Source organism: Rattus norvegicus, chromosome 9 (genome assembly GCF_036323735.1).
Source record: "Rattus norvegicus strain BN/NHsdMcwi chromosome 9, GRCr8, whole genome shotgun sequence".
In the NCBI taxonomy this organism is placed as follows: Eukaryota; Metazoa; Chordata; class Mammalia; order Rodentia; family Muridae; genus Rattus; species Rattus norvegicus.
This window is the reverse complement of record NC_086027.1, coordinates 46,859,651-46,881,801: the sequence shown is the minus strand read 5'-3', so window position 1 is coordinate 46,881,801 and position 22,151 is coordinate 46,859,651. Positions and strand designations below refer to the sequence as shown.

Genomic DNA, 22,151 nt, shown 5'->3' with positions numbered 1-22,151 from the left:
TAAATTTCTGGATAGTCATTAGTGCATGCCCGGACCTTTTAACTGTGGTCTTTCCCACGAGATCAGGAACGGCATTTACCGTATGTGGCCTAGTTATGAGAACTCAAAAATTTTGGAGCATCTGAGGTTTGGAATTCTTAGACATTTTTGTTCAACTTGCAGCAACAACACTCCTCTCAGGTTAGCAAAAGATTTCTAGAGAGTTATGTGCAGGAACAAGTCACTAACTCTGTGTTTTATGGTTTCTCTCAAGGGAGTGTTGTTCTGCCTGGGGACAGGGCTCTCCTCTCTTTCTGAAACCTTCAGGTAAAGGTTAGCAAAGATCAGAAAGAACCCAGGCATGTGCTGCACACTTCCTTGGTTATTCTAGGATCAACAGATTCAGGATGGGGGACAGATCCACAAGGAATGCATCTTGTGTGTGATTTGTACAATCCTCCCATCAGCCCTGTGGTGTGGCTTCTCTAATTAAGCTACCTGCTGTCACAAATGCCACATGCTTGCCTACACATAGGCATTGAGGGTAGGGATGAACCGTGTAAGCACAGCCTGACCTCTGAGTGCTAGACTGAGGCTCTGTACCGAATGTTTATAGACCAGGTAATTGCAGGATTCAAATGTCTGAATTATTAGGGCAAACTACATTAGAATTTGAATGGGATTGCATTTGAATGCACAAGTCCAATTTCAGCATTTTAATAGCTAAGCTGGAATTGTATCTAGCTTGAATGGATTTCAAATAGTCAAATGCACACACAGGCCTCTGATAGAAAGAGATGAAAGGGAGTATAAGGCTGGCCCAGCTGAAAGCTCGTGGACCAGAAAGTCAACAAGCTGTGGGCCAGGCAGTAACTGAGAGTCACAAAGGTCACAACGGGGTAGAGAGTAGAGAGGGGTCTGGAGAGGCCTCAGAGGGGAGGCCACCAGGAAGAAGGACCAGCTGAGGGACAGCAGAGTAACAGTCTTTTAAAAAGAGGACTTCATGCAGGCTCCAGACCCAGGGAGGACAGAGAGTGGGCTTAGGATAGCTCATCTTACTACCAAGATAAAGATGGAAGGCAGAAAGACGTCGGGGGGTGGGGTGGGGGTGGGGTGTTGGGACTGGAGGGGATGGGAGGCAGGGGAGGTGGGGAAGCAGGTGGAGCATCCCTAATCCAAAGCAGCAACAAAACCCAAATTGCAACCGTATTGCATGCCAGAGTGACGAGTGGGGAAATTGCATCCATGCCAGGAAACTTTGTTTCTGGCATGAAATAATTTCAAATAATAAACAAACAAATGTGTTTGGACTCGAGCTCAATTCCAAGGGTACACCATCGTACCCCATTTTATGCTGTGCAAATATCAAAGATATGGAAGAAAAACCTGAAATTCTCCTGACCCTTTCATTGTGGATGAGGAAATCTCACCCTGGGCTGAGGGTTCTATAAAGACCACGGAAGGGGCTCACATGCCTATGGGGAGGGCAGTGAAGGAGGCTGAGGAGGAAGAGACTAGAGTGTCATCCAGGGATAGGAAAAGACCTTCCTATGGGGTGGATGTGGCTCCCTGTGGCAGGAGTCGGGCTCTGAGCACACAGTAGACTCTCTTCATCCTAAGTTATAACGGATATATCTCATGTGGAGAAAGTGAAAACCCAACTGTGGAGCTCCCAGAATCTAGAACAAGCTTCCCAAAGAGGCTGGGCACCTTCAAAGTTCACAGAAATGTGCACGCTACACGAAGGACGGATTCTAGGTTGGTGTGCAGGTGGCTTGGGCAAGCATGACAACCAGGTCACCTGTCCCTGAGGAAAGGCAGGGGCCGTCTCAGCATGGGCACAGGAGCCATTTGAGTGTAGAGTTCTCTCTGTAGTCAGTGTAGTCACCATCTCTATACAAAAGCAGGTAAATAATCTGCACTTACTGAGTTACCCTCCAGTGATCACCAGGACTCTGGCTCCAAGGTTCCCCTTTACTGGGTACAGATTTATCAGGATCGTAACCACTGGGTTCTCACATGCCAAAAGCTGGTGCATTTGCACAGAGTCAAGGCACACCGTCCCAGGTGCCGTAATTGTACATTACTCGGAATTCCCAAGACTATGTATGCACACTCGCTTTTGTATCTGTGCATTTATGTAAATTCTGTGTGCCTGATTGTTTTGTATTTGGAGGAATGTTACAAGAAAGAGAAATCCGACCCAAGCTCAGGTCAGACACAGTTTGCTCTCCTGCTCATTTTTGCTCTGTGGGTGGTTGAATGGGAGAGATGTCTCCATGGCCTCTCGCTGCTGTGGTCTTTGCTAGCTACTTATCAAAGCATTAGGTGCCAACGTGATCAATCCCATGGTGCACAGAGAAGGCTTCCTGGAAACACAAGATTTCTACAGCGTTTAGGATGGGAAACTGGCTTATTTAAAAGTCTGTTGGAAAGACCAGCTCAGGAGCCTGAAGTATTGTCCAGCATCCAGGGAGAGACCCTGCATGAGCTCTTACTTCGAGGCTGGTGTTGATAGGGGGCTGTTTTATAATTGCTGTTTATAGACAAGGCATTCTAAGCTACAAACAAAAGGGAAGAAGCCCAAATGAATTCTCCATTGAGCATGCCCATGATTAATACTCACTTCTCATAGGATCTGATGGCTTGCTCCACATTTTGCTTGTAGGTATTGAGGTTGACTCCACGAGGGTTAATTAATATCATCTTATCGCTGTTACTGCACATATGTGCCACAGGGAACATCTGCACAGCAGCCACAGAAAGGAGAGTCACTCAACAGGTTCACGGGAGCCCTCAAGGGTGCACTTATGTGGGTACGTTAAAAAACTATAAAAACTCTATAAAAATCCTCACTTAAGTGTCGAAAAACAGAATACAGTAAATCTTGGACGTAAGAATAAGAGATAGAGTTACTAAGCTCACCCCGATTTTAGAAACTATACATTTTAAAGACCACTACCACACAATAAAACCAACAGAAAAAGAAATCGCTTCAAGAAATCATTGTCGTAGCTGAATATTATCTCTAGAGGCTTCTAGTAAGTTCTTAAGTATAGGCAATAATAAATAGGACCATTTTATAGACATGGATATATATGTATAACATAATATTATATATAATAAAATATAAGATTTTACATGTTAATAATCCATACATAATATTCAACAGAAAGGAAAAGGTCTAGTAGGTAAAGACCAAACCATGCTATTGATGTTTTCAACTGTATGTGATCCCAACCACGGGAGTAGGCAAGCATTCTGGAAATCAGAGAAATTACTTTTTTGACATATTCATTTTATTTTTTGTGTTTTGCATGTGTGTGCATGTGTGTGCACACGTGTGTGGGTGCATGTATGTGTGTGCATGTGCACCACTTGCATATGTGGTATTTGTGAAGCTGGAAGAGGGCATTAGATCCTCTGGAACTGAAGTCATAGGTGATTAAGACTCATGGTATGCATGCTGGGGATTGAATCCCGGTTCTTTGCAAAAGCAACGAGTGCTCTTAACCACTGAGCCATCTCTCCAACCCTAAGAAATTACTTTTAATAAGAAAGTCCTAATTTCAATTTAGATGGTACAGTTTATGTCGTTATGCCCCTCCAGCTTCTAAAACTGTGCCAACATATATTAAGAAACCAGTGCAAAGAAAGAAGAAAGAAGCTGTACATGGAGAGTTATGAAGTTGAAGAGCAATGTAGACAGGTGTGCCTGGGTGAAGCCGTGGGTTGCTGGCTTTGTGTCCAGTGATGGCATGGCAGTGGGAACCCCTTAAGTGGTTCCCTGTGTGAGTATGTGTGAAATTCCCAGTAAAGCCCTCACACTTCCTTCATCTGGAGAGGGTATCTCATGTGCGCATAACAACATGTATAAATGACTCCTATGTTCTCTTTATCTACTGCAAGGAGGAAATCGTTCTTCACCCCTTCTTATCTGTGCTTGTTTGAGGCATGGCACTCAACTGAGAAGAGAACCTTTTGTTTGGTGTCAACTAGGCTGCCCAAAGATGAGAGCTTACTGAAATTCTAAGAAGAAATGGCCGCACATTTTTGAATCATGGGAAAATGACATTTGAACTGAAATATAGAAATACTCTTCACAGATTGAATAAAGTTAAAACTGGGCATAAACATTTAAAAAATACCTCGTGAAATAATGTATACTTTCCCCCATAATACAGCGTGTGGGCAAAAGAACCCCGCAGATCAATGGGTGATAGGTGGTTATATGGATGGAGATTTAGAAACCTCAACAGGAAGTAATAGAAAGGTCAAAAGAATAGAATCAAAGAGGGAGGTCATATAAGGAGCAACATCTGGTGTGTGTGTGTGTGTGTGTGTGTGTGTGTGTGTGTGTGAGTGTATGAGTGTGCATGTGTCTGTGTGTGTGTGAGTGTATGAGTGTGCATGTGTCTGTGTGAGTGTATGAGTGTGCACACACATACATGTGTGTATGGGTGTGTACAAGTGTGTGTGCATGTGCAAGCATGTGAGTGTGTGTGTGTGCACGTGTGTACATGAATCCATGCATGCAGAGGCTTCAAAAATGATGGCTGTATCTATAGATTTAAACTGCAAAAAAGGGTAGAAAGATACCCTTCATTAACAATCGTGATGGGTGCTGGCCAAAGTTTGATAATGGGCCCCATCAGCCTGAGTGCTTGGGAGGGTCTGGGTCCTTGTACAGAGAGTGTGACTGAAGCCTCCCCAGCTCTATCTTCTGTCCCCAGAATAAAGGTTGCACTATTTTGAGTCTTTTCTTTAACGGTATAGTTTTAGGGTAGAGATATAGTTTAGTATTTTTGTATTGAAACATTAAAAAGAAGAAAAAAGGTGGTGTGGGACCAGGCAGTGGTGGCACACGCCTTTAGTCCCAGCACTTGGGAGGCAGAGGCAGGCAGATCTCTGAGTTCGAGGCCCACTTGGGCCTCAGAGTTCCAGTACAGCCAGGGCTACACAGAGACACCCTGTCTCAAAACAAGTAAAGTGATGTGAACTCCTAGTCCTTACTTCCGACACCTTGACTATCTCCAAAAGTATCTAAAACATTCATAACGTTGGGGTCAAAACTATCAAAAATAGTGACTTGGGAGTCACAGGAGGTAGGCAAGACTTTTTTTTTTTTAAAGATTTTACTTTTAAACAACGCATATTCATTCTCGAATTAGTCAGGGTTTGAGCAAATAAAGGAGGCAAAGGTTTAGAAAAGAGAAGAGAACAGGCGTAATGTTAAGAGCTTTGGCACTCCACCAGCTTCTCGGAAACCACAGGGCGTCAGCATGTGGCTCCGGAGCACACCTTTCAAAGGGAAGTAAACTGAACAGGAGGTTAAAGGTGAAATGCCTGGGTTTTGAAACCGAAGATTGCATAAGTTTGTGTGTGTGTATGTGTGTGTGTGTGTGTGTGTGTGTGTGTGTGTGTGTGTAATGTCCCTTCAAAATAGAGCAATGTCACAAAAACTTGAGAGGAAAAACATATCAACCCAAACAAGACCTGTGACCTGGTAGGAAAGTACCCCTTTAGAAGTCTGCCTATGTCTCTCCTAGTTTACATGTTGATGATAACTCAGTGCTAAAAAGTGTTTAGTCGGATCCTTGACTACTTAACCAAAAGCAAACTCATACTGTACTTCCCTGTTTAGTAGATCGAGACCTCACACCTTGCACGGCCATCTTGGACTTGAACGTAGATGTTCAAATCTCACTTGTGAGCACCCACTCTCCTTCCTTTCTGCACACAGGATTCAGGGAACACAAACGCATACTCCACAACTGCAGTCTTTGGTCTTAGTTTTTACAACATGGTGGCTACTTAAGAGACAAGATGCTACCCCCTCTTTATGATGTCAAAGTCTGTGTCATAAGGGGCATTCCAGAGCTTGGGGGGTCAGAGTCATGGCTGATTGGCTTTTCAGAGGAGCAGGTGGGGTGGGTGTAGCAACTGAGGGCCCTGTCTGAGAGGAAATAAAGGCATATGCTCAGAACCCCCTTGGAAATGGCTTCCTTCATACTTATGGAACTCGGCTGGGGGAATCCTTCTAGACAGTATTTGGTAATGAGGCGTCATGTACTTTAGTTCTCTGAGGCAAAACTAGAGACCTCATCCCGTTCACATCAATCAATGCCCCTTAGAGGCAAGCAGCGAATCAAGATGGCAGCACGCTAGAGGTGTAGCACAGGTGCTGAGAGAGGGAGGAAGGCGAGTTAGAGAGACAAGATTAGAGAGACAAGATTAATGGACTACAGAGGCAGAAATTTCTAGGATCCGTGGGGTGGGCAAAATGGGCTGATAACATTTTCCCACTGTTAGAGGAAATAAAGGCTGAAAAGAACTGAAAAGTAACTTTATGATGATATAATAATAATAATAATAATAATGATAATAACAATAATAATAATAATAGAACTCACCCTCACTCTCTACCAAGAACAACAGGCATTCTCTACATATGTTTTCATTCAATCCCATTACAAACACATTTAATTGTAATTTTTGCTAGATGGCCAACTAAAGTGTCCATTAAACTATACACTTACAAGTGTTTCTTACACTATTCTTTTTCTGTGTATGGGTATTTTGCCTATACGTATGTCTGGGCACCATGTGTGAGCCTGGTATCTCACAGGCCAGAAGAGCCTGTCAGAGCCTCTGGAACTGGACTTTGCAGGGGGTTGTAAGCCAACACCTAGGTATTGGGAAATCAACCTCGGGTCTTCTGGAAAAGAAGTCAGTGCTCTTAACCACAGAGCCATCTCTCCTGCCCACTTTATTCTGTTTCTGTTAGTGTTGCCTGCTGGGGCTCAGTGACAGTTTCTATACAAGCCTAGCCACCTGAGTCATCATGACCCACATAAAGGGAGGGAGGCTTTCCTCCACAAGGCTGTCCTCTCACCTCTACGTGCACACTGTGGCGCATGCATGCCCTACTTTCATGACATATGTGTGTGCACACACATGCACATAAATTGTTTTTGCTGACATAATGTGTACACCAAGTAACCACTTGTTGAATAACATGAGAAACTAAAACGGAGGCCGAAAACATCTTTTTGGCAGTTTGATATTTAAAACATGAAGCTTAGAGTCTGCTAAATTTGTGTTCTAAGAAACATGTGGGGTGAAGGAGGATGTTGTCAGTTGGGGGAAAGGTTTCCTGGCTATGAATAATGTAAGAAGGATTTTTAAGAGATTTATAATTCAAATGTGGCAAAGTACTTGAATATTGAAATGAAATCATGCCACTTCTATGTAGAAGTAGAAAAGGCCAAGTTTTCATTTGGTTTATTTTGTGTGTATGCTATTTCTGTCTTAGTGGTACCAGAAAGATAGAGGGAAGTGAACAGTCTCAGAATCCCATGTAGGTTGTCCCCAAAACAGGAGGAGTGGTTCAATATGTTGTCACTGTTTAATGAACTATTTTAAAAAGGTATCTTTTGAATGTTTATGTGTAAGCCTATAGGTCTGTGTTGTGTATGTGCATGTGTGTGAAGGCACCCGAGGAGGCCAGAAGAGGGCGCCAGAACCCTGGAACTGGAGGTGCAGGGAGCTGTGGGTCATCTGACATGGGCATTGGAATAAAACTCAGGTCCTCTGGGAAGAACAGTACAAGCTCTGTGAGCCATGTGTCCAGCTTCACAGTTTATATAAGTAAATATTATTAAAATTAATCAAACAATCGTCGGAAAGAGTTTACCAGATGACATTAGGAGTCAGAATGCGAAACTGAGAAAACAGTGTGAAATTGATTACTATACATTTCATTGTTGAACCTGGATAAAATTCATGGATTTCCGTGGTTTCCAAACTAGCCACACAAAGGCTCTGATGGGACAGATCTAATGGAAATGTCTCTCGGGGACAGGCTTCTGATACAGATGTGATCTAGAAATTGCAGCTGTCCAAACTGTGAAGTGCTGATTCTGAAGAGTGCGCTCTTCAGACGGAAGCCTCTGCAAGCTCCATCGAACCCGTGAAGACAGGCACAGGACTGACTGGCAGAGCGGTGTGTCAACAAGATTGCTCGAAAGCCATCAGAGCGTGTGACTGAGGCACTGATTGTCACCCACGCTTTAGATCCAAAATTTAGAAAAGTAAGCGTTTGCTGACGCTCTGTAATGTTGTTGGACACCTGAGTGAAAATATGGGCATGAACACTGTTGTGTACAGTGTGATTTCACTGTGGTTAGACCCTAAAGAAAAGAACAAAGGGCATGAATGTATCAAAAAAGGCCTGGCCATTCTAATGCTTCCTTTTCATATATAGAGATAGATAGATAGATATATGTATATATATGTATGTGTATATATATGTATATGCATATATGTATATGTATATATGTATATGTATGTATATATGTATATGTATGTATATATGTATGTGCATATATGTATATATACATATACATATATAAGTATAGATAAACATAGATATATGTTATACATATATACCTTTATACTCATATATATGTGTGTGTATATATATACATACACACACGTATATATGGTATAGGTATATATATATGTACACACACATATATGTACCTACACCACACCTATAGCTATATTATTTATATCTAATCTATATCTTATCTATATCTATATTTATAATCTTTTGTAACAACTGTATTTAAATTTTTTTATTTTTTCCCATTGGTCATTTTATGTTTAATCCTCCTGTATTTGCTGTTTGTTTGCTGGGTGGTTTTTGGCAGGGTCTCACACTGTAGCCCAGGCTGGGCTAGGCTTCACTCTGTAGCCCAGGCTGGCTTTGAACTTGCAGCCGTTCTTCTGATCAGCCTCCTGAGTGCTGGGGATATAGATATCCTCCTATATTTGAAAGCAGGAGAATTGGATTTAAACAACGTCACTGATCTCTTTGTAGGTAGCATTCCTGCCGGCTAAGTGATGAGATGGGTAGATACCTCACGGGTTGCGCTAGGATTCTGGATGGATGCATTAATGATGTCAAATGCTTTCCTCAGAGCCTAGTGCATGACCAGTAGCCATCACAGAATAATAACCAGTAGCCATCACAGAATAATAGATCACAGGCCCTTCATGGTCCTCCAGCAGATGGTAGAGATGGTGTGCAAAGAACCCAGAGGACAAGGCAAGAAAGTCTAGAAGGGATGCTATAACAGATGTCATGGTGCTGGTGCTGGTGATGATGGAGATGGAGATGATGATGATGATGATATGGTATGCTGTCAATAATGTAGGCTAATCTTCCCACATTACCTCAATCTCTCTCTTTTTTTTTAAAGAGCAATTATCAATGAAGAGCTCTGACTTCTAGGCTCATCAATTGGCTAAAGCAGTTTCATTCTGTGTATGGTTTGGTGATGGATTTCTCTTTTTGAAAGGGCTGAGATAAAATTATCTGGCCTATTTTATATCTTGTAACGAACAGTTGCTAGGGTAACCTTTCTTCTCATTTCCAAGGTGACGGATTTGATACTGGTCCAGGGAACCGGAAAGCAGAATAGCATTGTGCCTCAGCAGAGGAAAGAAAGCCTGGACAGGCCATGAATGAAGCCAAGAGTCCGTACAAAACCAGACATGCAGGTGCCGCACAGAGGAGTCAGTTCAAGTTCTCCAGGTGGCAAGATAAGATGCAGGCCCATCTGTTTGCCAGCTTAATCTTTCTTACAAAAATAATTCAAATTTTAAAAAAGTGTCTCCAATAAGGTGGGAGATATTTTAGCATATCAGTTTTTTAATAAATATTTTATTTATCTTATATGTGTACACTGTAGCTGTGTTCAGACACACCAGAAGAGGGCATCAGCTCCCACTACAGATGGTTGTGAGCCACCGTGTGTCTGCTGGGAATTGAACTCGGGACCTCTGGGAGAGCAGTCAGTACTTGAGATGATTTATATGTGCTTGGCCCCGGGAGTGACACTATTAGAAGGTGTGGCCTGGTTGGAATAGGTGTGGCCTTGTTGGAGTAGGTGTGTCACTGTGGGTGTGGGCTTTAAGACCCTCATCCTAGCTGCCTGGAAGTCAGTCTTCCACTAGCAGCCTTCAGATGAAGATGTAGAACTCTCAGCTCCTCCTGAACCATGCCTGCCTGGATGCTGCCATGTTCCCACCTTGATGATGATGGACTGAACCTCTGAACATGTAAGCCAGCCCCAACTAAATGTTGTCCTTGTAAGAGTTGCCTAGGTCATGGTGTCTGTTCACAGCAGTAAAACCCTAACTAAGACTCTAATAAAAACTAGAGTCTACTCTGGGATTGATATGAAGGAAAAATTCAGGAGGGGCAGGAGTTAGGGTCCTGATTTTTAGGAGAACATTCTAGCATTTAGCCTCCAGAAAGCAAGGCCAAAGGGAAGGGGATGGGCATTCTCCCAAGGGTACTTGTGTTTGGCACCTTTGGAGGCACCTTCCATTCTCATCCCGGACAGACAGACAGACAGACAGACAGACAGACAGACAGGCAGCCAGGCAGACAGACAGGATAGTGCTCCACAAACTCACCCTTCCTCATTAACAGAAGGGCAAGTGTTAGATAGGGATAGAGATGCACAGTAAAGAATTTCAATCTCATCTACAAAGTACAGTTTAGGCCCTTAAATTTTTGACTTCTTTTCTTGACAAATCATAACTGTACTTTTTTAGGGCACAGTGTGAAGGTTTGGTATTGGGTGAGGTTTGGTCTTGTGCTGTGTGTTGTAATGCTAAGTGCACTGCCCCAGAGATGAGAGAGTCTGCACTTAGACCCAAGTGATGCTATGTGACCTTGCCCCAAAGTTATTTCTGATTGGTAAATAAAGATGCCATCAGCCAATAGCTGGGAAGAAGAGATATAGGTTGGGTTTAGGATTCCTGGGCTTAGAGGGTCGGAGGAGAACCACATGAGGGAGAAGGTGAATGAAGGAGGAAGAAAAGTCCCTATGGGTTAGGTGAGTCACAAAAAATGTGGCCCTGAGGGTTGGCCATTACATGAAGAGCAGTCCAGATGGAACACAGTTCTTGTGCTATTTAAGGTTCATTATAAACAATAAAAGTTGTGTGCCTTTTATCCAGGAAAGTAATGGTTACAGATGGGGTAAAACCCCCAGATGGAAATTAAATAAGGTCTGCAGCAGGTTATCAGTTTACAATGTGATGTGATTCATTCGAGCCAATTAGCACATGCGTGACTTACTTACCTGTGATCTTTGTAAGATTTATTTTTAATTCTGAATATGCATATGTGTCTGTGTGTCTGTGCATGTGAGTGTAATGCCCACACAGGCTGGGGGAGGGCATTAGATCCCCTGGAGGTGGAGTCTCAGGCGGTTGGGAGCCACCCGACTTGGCTGCTGAGAACTGAGCCAAGGTATTCTGCAAGGACAATCGCCCTTAATTCCGAAGCCATCTTTCCAGCCATGATGAGAGAACATGGTCGCACCTACTCATACCTTAAAAGGAGGAACTGCTAGAAATACTGTGGGATGCTGGTTCTAGAGGCTTCAGTAAAGGGGCAGAGCAGAAGGCAATGGGCAATGGTTGATCAAAAGTACAGAGTTTGAGATGCCGGATTGCCCAGCACTGTGACGTCAGCAGTAAATGATGTAGTATGCATTGCAAAAGGCCGATGAGTAAACTTCAAGTATCTTCTGTTTGTATCTTTTATTCCCTAGTATTTCCTTAGACTGGAAGAGACCCCCAGATATAAACAGGAAGAATGGAAAAAGAATGCTGGGGGCTGGAGAGGTGGCTTAGCGGTTAAGAGCACTGTCTTAGTTAGAATTTTGCTGAGTAGTGGAAGACTTGCTTCCAGGCAGCTAGGAAGAGGATCTTAAAGCCCACGCCTACAGTGGTATGACAACTCCAACAAGGCTACTTGGTTCCTGGTTAGTGGCATTGCTTGGAGAGATCTGGGTGCTGTGGCCTTGCTACGGGAAATACGTCATTGGAGGTAGGCTTAAAAATTAAAAGCTTTGAAGGCTGGAGAGATGGCTCAGCGGTTAAGAGCACTGACTGCTCTTCCAGAGGTCCTGAGTTCAATTCCCAGCAACCACATGGTGGCTCACAACCATCTGTAATGAGATCTGATGCCCTCTTCTGGAGTGTCTGAAGACATCAACAGTATATATATATGTGTGTGTGTGTGTGTGTGTGTGTGTGTGTGTGTGTGTGTGTGTGTGTATGAGAATAAATAAATCTTTAAAAAAGAAAGCAAGAAATAGAATGCCTGTGTCAGTTGCAGATTTTTCTCTCTGCTTTGTGCTTACAGTAAAGAACGAAGGATGAGAACTTGGCTTCCTGCTCTGGCCATGCCTACTGTCTGCGGCTTGCAGCTTGTGCCTCTCCACCGCGATAGACGCATCCCTCTGGAGCCACAAACCAGAATTCCCTCCTCCTTTAGTCATGACCTTTGTCAATAGCAGAAAAGTAACTGACACAGGTCGCACACATGAGAACATGTGCCGTCTGTGTTCCTGAGCCTGGGTCATTTCACGTAGTATAATTCTTCGCAGATCCGCAGTCTCCTGCAGATCTCATAACTTCACTCCTTCTTTATCAGCTGAGAAACACACCGTTCCTTATATACGCCCCATTTTCATGATCCACCTAACTACTGAATGATGTCTAGGCAGCTTCCACTTCCTGGATATTGGGAAGGCAGCAGCCATGAGTGTGACCCACAGACATCTCCGCTGTAGGATATGAAGTCCATGGCGTAGTATATCCGGATCAGATCATAGTCCTGTTTTTAATTTTCTTGAGGAATGCTTCCATAATGACTGTGTTAGTCCACTCCTCCCAGGGTGATTTGGGCCCTTTCTTCCTCATATCCTCCACACATTTCGTGGTCAGTTGTTGTGAGCAATTAAGATCGGGTGAGACAGGACTATCTGAGTGGCTTAAATTAGCATTTACTTGGTTGCTAAGGATGTCGGGGGGTTTTAAAAAATATTTCTTGCCTGTTTGGAGAACAGTTCGTTTCGTTATCCCATTTCTCAATAGGCAGTTTCACGTTTTAGTGTTTAATTCTCTCGGTTCTTTATATTGTAGATGTCGACCTCCTGTCTGAAGTACAGTTGGCAAAGATTCTCCTCCCTCCCACGGGTTGTGTGCTTCTGCCTAGAATATTTCCTTTCCTGCCGAGAAACATTTTAATTTCACGCCATCCCGTCCGTTGGTTCATGGGTCAGTTTCCTGTGCCACTGGAGGTTTGTCCGGAATACCCTTGACTGCACCTGTGACTTGAAGTGTATTCCCTGGTTTCCTCTAGCAGTCTTGGTGTCTCATGTTTTAAACGTTGACCCACTTTGAACTGATGCTTCTCCATGGTGAGAGTTGCTGGTCTAATTTCATTCCTCCGTGGGGGCGTGTGTCGGTTTTGTCAGGACCATAGATTGAGTCAGCAGCCTTGCGTCTGCTGTGTGCTTTTGAGGGCGCCTCTGTCGGGGTGAAATCTTAAGGATCATTCTGGACCCTGCCTCTCCCCACCTCACATCTTTCAGCCCAGACTACATGACTTCACACCAGTCTCCATCGATACCGAGTGTCACCACTGGGTCCTGGCTGTCCAGACTTGGGCGCTCAGCGTCACATCTCTGTGCTCTTCTTTGACCTGGCACCAAAAAGCCAGGGTTAACTTTGTCCAGTGAAAAAAGCCTCTCTCATTTTCTTCAAGACAAAGTTGAAAGTCTTTAATCCATCCAAGCTTTACTTTCTTGACACATACATCAGAGCCAGGGGACAAACTTGCAGAGGTAACTTTCCCATCCCATTCAAGTCAGACGTGGTAGCCGAAGTCTTGATCCACCCAGCCATCTCTCTGACTCCTGTGTGTGTGTGTGTGTGTGTGTGTGTGTGTGTGTGTGTGTGTGTGTGTGTGTGTGCTTTAACCTTTCCAATTTGATGGGGAAAGGGGTATGCAATTGGTTTTCTACTTGTATTTGTCTGACCTCATATATCTGGTTGCCTCTAAAGCTAAATATTTGTGTGCATCTCCTTGGCTTTTTCTCTCAGATTTTTCAGTGGAACATTTATTATGTTCATGTCCCTTTGTGGCAAGCTTGTATGTGTGTATCCAGGCTGAACATTAGTACTGATGTATACTGAATCACACGTGCGTATTAATGATGGAATTCTTGGGGTTGGGGATTTAGCTCAGTGGTAGAACGCTTGCCTAGCAAGTGTAAGACCCTGGGTTCGGTCCTCAACTCTGAAAAAAAATGATGGAATTCTTGCAGCCCCTCCTCATTGTATATGCTACAGTGTTTTCTTATAACTGTTTCTCCCTCATGTGCTTTTATGCAGAACACCATATTTATTAGTTCTTTGAGAACTTCATAAATGTTGGTAGTCCACATGCCTCTCCTCTAATTCTTCCTAGATCAACCCTCCCTTCCCTACCTGCCCATGATTGTACCCTAACTTTTTTCTTTTAAAGATTTATTTTATATATAAGTAAACTATAGCTATCTTCACCAGAAGAGGGCATCAGATCTCATTACAGATGGTTGTGAGCCACCATGTGGTTGCTGGGAATTGAACTCAGGACCTCTGGAAGAGCAGTCAGTGCTCTTAACCACTGAGCTACCTCTCCAGCCCCTAACGTTTTTTCTAAATCCACTGACTCTAACTGTGTTGCTCACATACTCTTGGGTGTGGGACCAATCACCAGAGTATATTCTACCTACTAGGGGCCATACCTTAAAGAACTAACACTCCGTCTTCCCAGAGGTGAGGAATTGCCAAGAGCTCCTCGGCTAGTGGTGGGATTTAGTGCCCTCCTCCCCTGTCCATGCTGGGTTTGGTGTGACTTGAGCTTGTGTGGGTCTTTTCCTTGCTGTCACAACCACTATTGGTCCACATGAGCAGCTGCCTCACTGTGTCTGGAAAACCCTGTTTTGTGTACCAGCCACTGCCTCTGACTCCCTCTTCTGCAGTGATTCATTTTGATGTAGTTAGGAGATACATATTCTCTTTCTGGTTTCTTTTCTTGGTCATATGCTTGCACTTCCCTAGTCTGTCACATTTGTTTTTGAGAAATTTCCATTCCAGTGTTATCCCCAGCTCTGGGGAGAGTTACAAAGAGGAATGATATAAGCCCAAGAAAACTCTACCTCCTGGGAGAAGTCATTAAACAGGGTTTCTTCCTAATAAATTCAAATATATTAATAAAAGAAACACACACAACGTGAAGAAAATGTCAGCACACTTCCTGGCAGAGACAAGTCAGTATTTGTTCCATTTTGTTGCCTCTGCAGCCTTGAGGCAGAGGTATGGTTGAGGTAACCAGTACCACGCACAACCTCTGGGGTGAAGAACAGGGTGATGCTGACCTCCATTGTTTACGGTGTTACATGTGACTAATGACTAACATAAATGAATCCCATCTGTCTGTCTGATGCTCTAAGTACGCCAACCACCGTGAGTTCAAAGCCAGTTAGAGCCCCTTTTACTTGCTTTTCTAAATAATCCTTTTGCCTTTAGTTTCATTTCCCAGATGTTCTCATGGGGAATTTCATGTATATGAAAAGCAGAGAGAATTTCGCAGCGGGACTTATACTCCATGATGATCTTTTCCAAGTTCAAGAGCTACTCCAGCAGCTTCTCCCCCTCCCCCCTCCCTCCTATTGGTAGCTCCTCCCCCTCCAGTTCCTTCAGGATGCCACACCCTTTGGTGCTGGGAAGCCTGACAGTTTCTACTTAAACTTCCAGCATCTTATATTCGCTAGGCAACAGTAGATCACGGTCTTCTCATCCACACGGCTTCTGCCTTTGACGCCCCACTATCATTTGGCTGCTTCCGAAAATGTACTCCCTAAAAACAAGGATTTCTCCCTTCTAAAACTCTGGGACTCCTTCTCAGTACAATCGATCCTCATGGTGGGGGGTACTGGCTTTAGAACATACTACCACCATTGCCAACACCAAATTTCTCAGATGCTCAAGACCCTTCTGTTAAACAGAGGGGTTTTCTGCATATAACTTCCCACACCCTCCTATGTATCTTAAATTACCAGTTTTTCACAATGCCTGCTACAGTGTGAATGCTATATAAATAGTTACCTGTTATACAGCAGTGGTTAGGCAGTAACAGGGAGACGAACATGCTCAACACAGATGCAACTTTTGATCTAAGAATAGTTACAGCCGAGATAAAGAGCTCACAGACACCAAGGGCCAACTAGGCCTAACTATATTTACATGGCCTTGGCGGCATATACCCTACCACAAACACTCATACTGAAGGATTGTTTTCTTCTCTAGGAATGTGATTACCTCAGCTTTATCCTCCACACTGCCCCTCTCTTCTTGCCTGTGGAGGTGACTTTCATAATGGAGGGAAAAAAATGCCATTCAACTTGAGAAAAGGAAAGGCCTCATCTCTTCGGCCAAGCTTTCCTGTCCTCTACCACTCTGTCCCTGAATCCTCACTCATAACTCCCATCTAGAGAGCTTTCGGCATCTCCATAGATCCACACCTCTCCCCAGCAACAAGAAGTTACAAACTTCCAGCTTGGTAGAGGTCGGTTCCTCCCACCCTAGAAGGAGAAGTCTTAAGGATCCCCACCTCTCCCCTCCCCCATTCACGTGTAACCTCTATTAATACATCTCTGCTAAAACTGCTCAAGACATCAAAGCAGGCTATTTTTAATTTAAGCAGAAAATTAAAAAAAAAATCCTCCTCAAACATGGGACAGGCAGTCACATTACCTCATCAAAGACCTTGGAGACAACATTCTTATTCAGGATGGGGACATAGGTGGAGCTGTGGGATACCATGGTCCCGGCCAAGGCGTCTGTGATGGTGAGTTTCTTGGCCACCAGGCCATGGATTTGGAGCCAGGTTTTGGAGGACATGTCCGAAGAGCTAAGAACACAGACTGTAGAGTTTAAAAACGTGCAACTTAGTCGCTCACCAACAAAAACCAGAGCAGACTGTCCTCCTTAGATCAGAGCACTCACGTGTGGTCACTAACTTGGCTCCCATTTCCACTGAGGCTTTCTGACAATTTGTCATCTAGATACTTGTTCATCAGCAGGATGCTCATTTCTGTGGAAGGAAGTGCAAGCTGTCTACTGGGGCTCGCATCAGGGGTCGCTCACATTTGCTGAGGGGGAGAGAGAATGGCAGCCCACTTCAGAGGCCATAGCGTAACCTATCAGAGCAGGCTCTTGGGCAGAATGCATCTGCAGCTTCCACTGGAGTTGCAGACACGGGTGACACAGCCCTGCCTTATCTGTCATGCAGAGAGCATCTCTCCATGGAAGAGTGCGCTCGTGGGTCCCTCTCCAGGGACTTAAAATGCTTAGCAAGACTACGATGTACCAGCGATCGCTCAGCACTGGGCTCCCCAACAACTGTTAGGGGAGCAACTTGATCACCAGTTCCTATTCAGACACTTTGGTTTTCATGGTTCTTCTGCTTGGAATGGGAAACCAAGGGCTCTAAGATTCTGTTGAATTGTTAAGTTCAAATGTTGAAATTAGTATGGTGAGCTTTAAATGTATATCCTTATATAAACTTGAATTTCCTCATTGAATTAGCAGCAGCTCAAAGGAAAGCAGTTCAGGTGTGAGTTGGCTAAATGCTTGGGGAAACATGCTATGGTGATCACGTGCTAACGCTCACGAAGAGCAGACTGCATGCAGCAGGCTTAGGACACGAACCCGAGCAGAAGGCATGCAGTCAGATAAGGATAAGCTAGCTCCCAAACAGCAGGGCTGAAGCAAGCAAAGTCTGGTTATTCTATGACAAGTTAGCACAGGTGGGCATTTGTCACTCGAGTGCTTCCTGCTTCAGAGAGGACCGTGTACTGTCTTAGGGTTTAGTAACTAAGTATTTGGAATGTAGGGATCACACTATAGGAATCAACCTATCCCATTTCTTATTTTAAGAAGAATCATCTCATGACAGGCCACTGAGTGGACAAGTTATACTTTCCTCACTCTTAGCCTTAAAACACTGACAATTGGGACCAGAAAGAGGCTAACCGGGTGGCATCCCCTATAAATAGAAGGATAAAAGTTACCCTGTTATGAGGTGTGGGAATGTCAAGTTCAAAGCACAGAGTGGTAGTGGATATCACTACTGACACTATGGCCTAGTGAGCCAAGAGTGTACCAAACATGCAGATACACGTAGCGCAAATCTAACCCTAAGAAAGCCCAGTGCACTAGGGGTAGGTTGACCTGATTTACAAGGGAGCCTCTGAGGGAGGAATCTGCAACATTTCAAGGGTGACCTTTTTTTATTATTATTATTTTCTTAACTCCCTCAAACATATTTCACCCAGGTCTTCCAGGCGCAGAACGCTGGGCAAAAGCATGAATGGGGCTTCCCAGGTAGGAGCCCTCTCTCGCTTGCCTCTGTTGCTGAGAGCTGTGATGTCGCTCTTGGAGCTGGGGCTGTCTTTCTTCCCGCTGAAGCTCTTGAAGTTGAATAGGTGACTTCTGAGTAGGCTTGTTTTGGTCGATTCTGTTGACATCACAGAGAGAGGGTTATAGGAATTGGGGATGGGAGGAGACTAATCAGCTAGAACTACTTTGTTAAGTTGATGTAATTTTACACTGGGGGTTAATAGCTCAGTCTAGAAAGTGCTTGCCATGCAAGCACGAAGGCCTGAGTTTGATTTGAAGGCAAAAAATCAGGTGTGATGGAGTGTGCTTGTAATCTCTTCACTCTGTGTGTGTGTGTGTGTGTGTGTGTGTGTGTGTGTGTGTGTGTGTGTGTATGCAGCACTTCCTTGGGGATTGCTAATTCCCCAGTTTAGCCTGTTGGGAGAAAGGTCCAGGCCACTGAAAGACCCAGTTTCAAACAAAACAAAACAAAACAAAAAATAAGGAAAAACACACTAACTCCTCCATAAGTATACACCGTGTACACACAGACACATACACATACATGAATGCATGTACATGCACATACCCTATCCCCTCCATAAGTATACACACCATGTACTCACACATACACACACATGAATGCATACACACACACACACACACCCTAACATACCCTATCTCTTCCATAAGTACACACACCATGCACACACACACATACATGCATGTGCATGCACACAAATATGCCACCCTATCTCATCCATACATAAGTACACATAGCATGTACACACACATATACATATATACATATGCACACATGCTCATGCATGCATACACACACACCCTATCTTTTCCATAAGAACACATACTGAGTACACACACACACACACACACACACACACACACATATAAAAAAAAGAATTTAACTGTACAAAATATATTATCTACCGGGGTGATAGATTATGGTCCTACCCTGAGACCATTAAGCAATATTTGAGATGTCATCATAGTTAGCTTTAACTGACAACTTGACATGGTCTAGAGTCACCTGGGAAGGGATCTCAACCAAAGGACTGCTCAGATCAGATTAGTCTGTGGGGGTGGTCTTGATTGTTAGTTGATGTAAGAGGGCCTTGCCCTCCTGTGGGTAGCATCGTTCCTTACACAGGTGGGCCAGGGCTATATGAGAGGGCTAGTTAATCATGGGCCTGGTAAAGCCTTTGGCAGTTTTTCCATGGATTTGCTTCAAGTTCCTGTAAGAATTCCTGTCCTGTCTTCCTTCAGTGATGGACCATAATTTGAAATAAATCTAAGTTCCTTACAGTAACAGAAAGTGAACTAGAAAATATATACACGGCTGCTTCTGTATTTGAAGAAGAAAAAAAAAAAAGCGATCTACCCTATTACCAGACCAAAGAAAACTCAATGGACAGAAAAATATCTACCGAAATCCAGCACCCATTTGTGATGAGAAATAAAAACTTTTCAGAAAGCTAAATGAAGCCCATTCAAAACTTGCTAAAGAATATAAACAAGTCTGCACAGCTGAAATCACATTTAACCGGGGAAAACCCTTTCTTCCTAATATTAAGAAAAACAAAATGGTGGCCACTCTTACCATTAGTCAAAATAATAGTAGGGATTCTAGCCACTGGGATGGGGTGAGAAGGTGGAATAAAGCCCGAGACAGGAAATATGAGAGTGCCCATACCTTCATAGGTGCCTACACAGAAAACGCTCCACTTAGAAACCCACTCAATGCAGAACTCGTCATACTACAGATTTCAGCAGAGTAGCCAGTAACAGACCTAAGAAAAGCCAACCACTGCATTTGTATGGGATATGAGAACTGTGAAAGGTCACTGTTAGACATAAGAGGACTCAGATAACGGGGAGAAATTCACGCTTGTGAGCCGGGTCATCTGCCAAGTGGAATCACACTTGGTGCAATTACTAGGAAAATCCCAGAGAGTTTTATAATCGAAATGCAGTCTAAAGCTCACACAAAAGCATCAAGTCGTAGAGTAACTAAAAAACTCCTTAGAATAAACACAGCAGCAAACTCACTGTCTGTGACATTGACATCCATCCATCAGGACCACAGGGCATGGACAAAGGGAAAAGAAGTGGAGCAGTGGAGCAGTGGTGGCCCGAGGCTTGGGGGAGTGATCAACCTACAGGTGATTTGACTTAATGCCCACTCTGGGAGATGGGACCTACACTCAGCACTGCTTGGGGAACCAACAACCAAGACTCGAATAAATAGTCCGGGGATCTACGACAAGACCGAATGATTCTGGTCTCAAAAGGGAGAAGAAATGTAGTGATTAAATTACTCCTAATGATATTCTGCTGTACTCGTGGATCAGTGCCTTCTTCAGCTGTCAAAGAAGCCGCCTCCTGCAACTGATGAGAATAAACACGGAGAGCCACAGCCAGAGGTTATGCACAGAGTGAGAGACCTTGGGACACTCCGCTGTAAATGGGAGGTCTCCATCAAATCCCTGTCCTCAGAGATCAGGGAACCCTTCAGAAGAGGCAATGGAGAGTGTGTAACAGCCAGAGGGATGAAGGACCCCAAGAAGGCAAGTCCCTCGGCATCACATGAGCAGAGTTCGTATGAACTCGAAGGGGCTGGAGCAGCAGGCACAGGGCCTGCTCGGCTCTGCACCAGCGCCTCTGTGTGGACCTTACAGCTTCCAGTCTAGTGTTTTTATGGGACTCCTACATGTGCGCGGTGGGTCTCTGATTCTTGTGCCTTTTCTTGGGCTCCTTTCCTTCTGTTGGCTCGGTTTGTCTTGTCCGACTTTGATGTGATGGGTTTTGTTGTTGTTGTTTTATCTTATTATATTTTATTTTCTTATTTTTTGAATGAATGAATGAGAACCTAACCCTAAAGTAAAGGTTAACAACTGAACCGTCTCTTATACCTGCTGGGAGAGGGGAAATCAGAGCGACGCTGGGCATATCCACCTTTCCAGGGCAGGCCTCGTGTTCAGGAATAGATGACCAACATATAATGGACTCCACAGGCTTTTTTTTTTTTTTTTTTATTAAGAAGGAACTCAAAGTTGGGTGAGTAAAGAGAGGGAGAGGATCTAGAAGGACTTGGGGACGGGGAGAATATGAACAAAATATATTTAAATTCAAAATAACGTAGAGAGAATATTTATGTCTGTTTAGATGTCGCACCTGCCAATAAAAAGACTGATGGCCTATGGCTTAGGCATAAAATAGGAGGCGGGACATCTGGGAGGCAGAAAGAATCCTGGGAGAGAGCCAGGCATGGGAAGATCTGTCCAGGAAGATGTGAGGGGATGGACACATTGTACCTGAGCACAGGTAGCCAGTCACGTGGGCAGAACGTAGATTAAACTTAATGGGTTACCTTCAGCTATGATTCTAGTCAGAGAAGAACTAGCTATATGGCCAAGGTATTTGTAAATATATTTTGAGTCTGAGTCTTCTTTCTGGAAGCACGGGACTGGGAAGAAGAACCCATTTTAATTAATAAAAATATAATTTTATTTTAAATAATAAAAATATAATAATAGTAATAAAAAGCAAATCATACTATAGCAATAACTGTAGCCCCAAATGAAAGAGAGAGAGAAAGAGGAAGGAAAAGAAAGAGAAAGAAGAAAGAGAGCGGAGGGAAGGAATACATTTTGATCCGAATCTCAAACCTTACACAAAATGGAGCATAGAGAAGAAAAACCACGTGATTTCTAAGAAAAGAAACAATCTTCAAGACTTAAAGCTAGAATTTATATTAGACACCAAAGTAAGGATCCAAGAAAGGAAAGCCTGACCCATTACGGTCTTCTGTTGCCGAAGGACTCTACTGTGGAGGGAAGACGCAAACAGAGAGA

General features: G+C 43.8%; 1 protein-coding gene across 14 annotated transcripts in view; it reads right to left on the bottom strand.

Annotated features, from left to right (window-relative positions):
• The window catches only part of Vwa3b (von Willebrand factor A domain containing 3B), a 169,130-nt gene that overhangs the window by 33,635 nt on the left and 113,344 nt on the right, over nt 1-22,151 (bottom strand). For 10 of the 14 annotated variants that reach the window (XR_010054626.1, XR_010054627.1, XR_594349.4 and 7 more), the window contains 4 exons: nt 18,308-18,418; nt 16,906-16,993; nt 16,654-16,810; nt 2,606-2,724 (listed from right to left, as the gene is read on the bottom strand). Coding sequence is in view for 5 of the 14 variants with exons in the window: in XM_063267598.1 (XP_063123668.1) it covers nt 2,606-2,724; nt 16,654-16,810; nt 16,906-16,993; nt 18,308-18,418 (475 nt within the window). In the remaining 9 variants the exon portion in view is untranslated. Of the gene's footprint in view, nt 1-2,605; nt 2,725-16,653; nt 16,824-16,905; nt 16,994-18,172; nt 18,419-22,151 lie in introns of those variants that run through there. The other 4 variants (XR_005489105.2, XR_010054625.1, XM_039084535.2 and 1 more) reach the window with 3 other exon arrangements.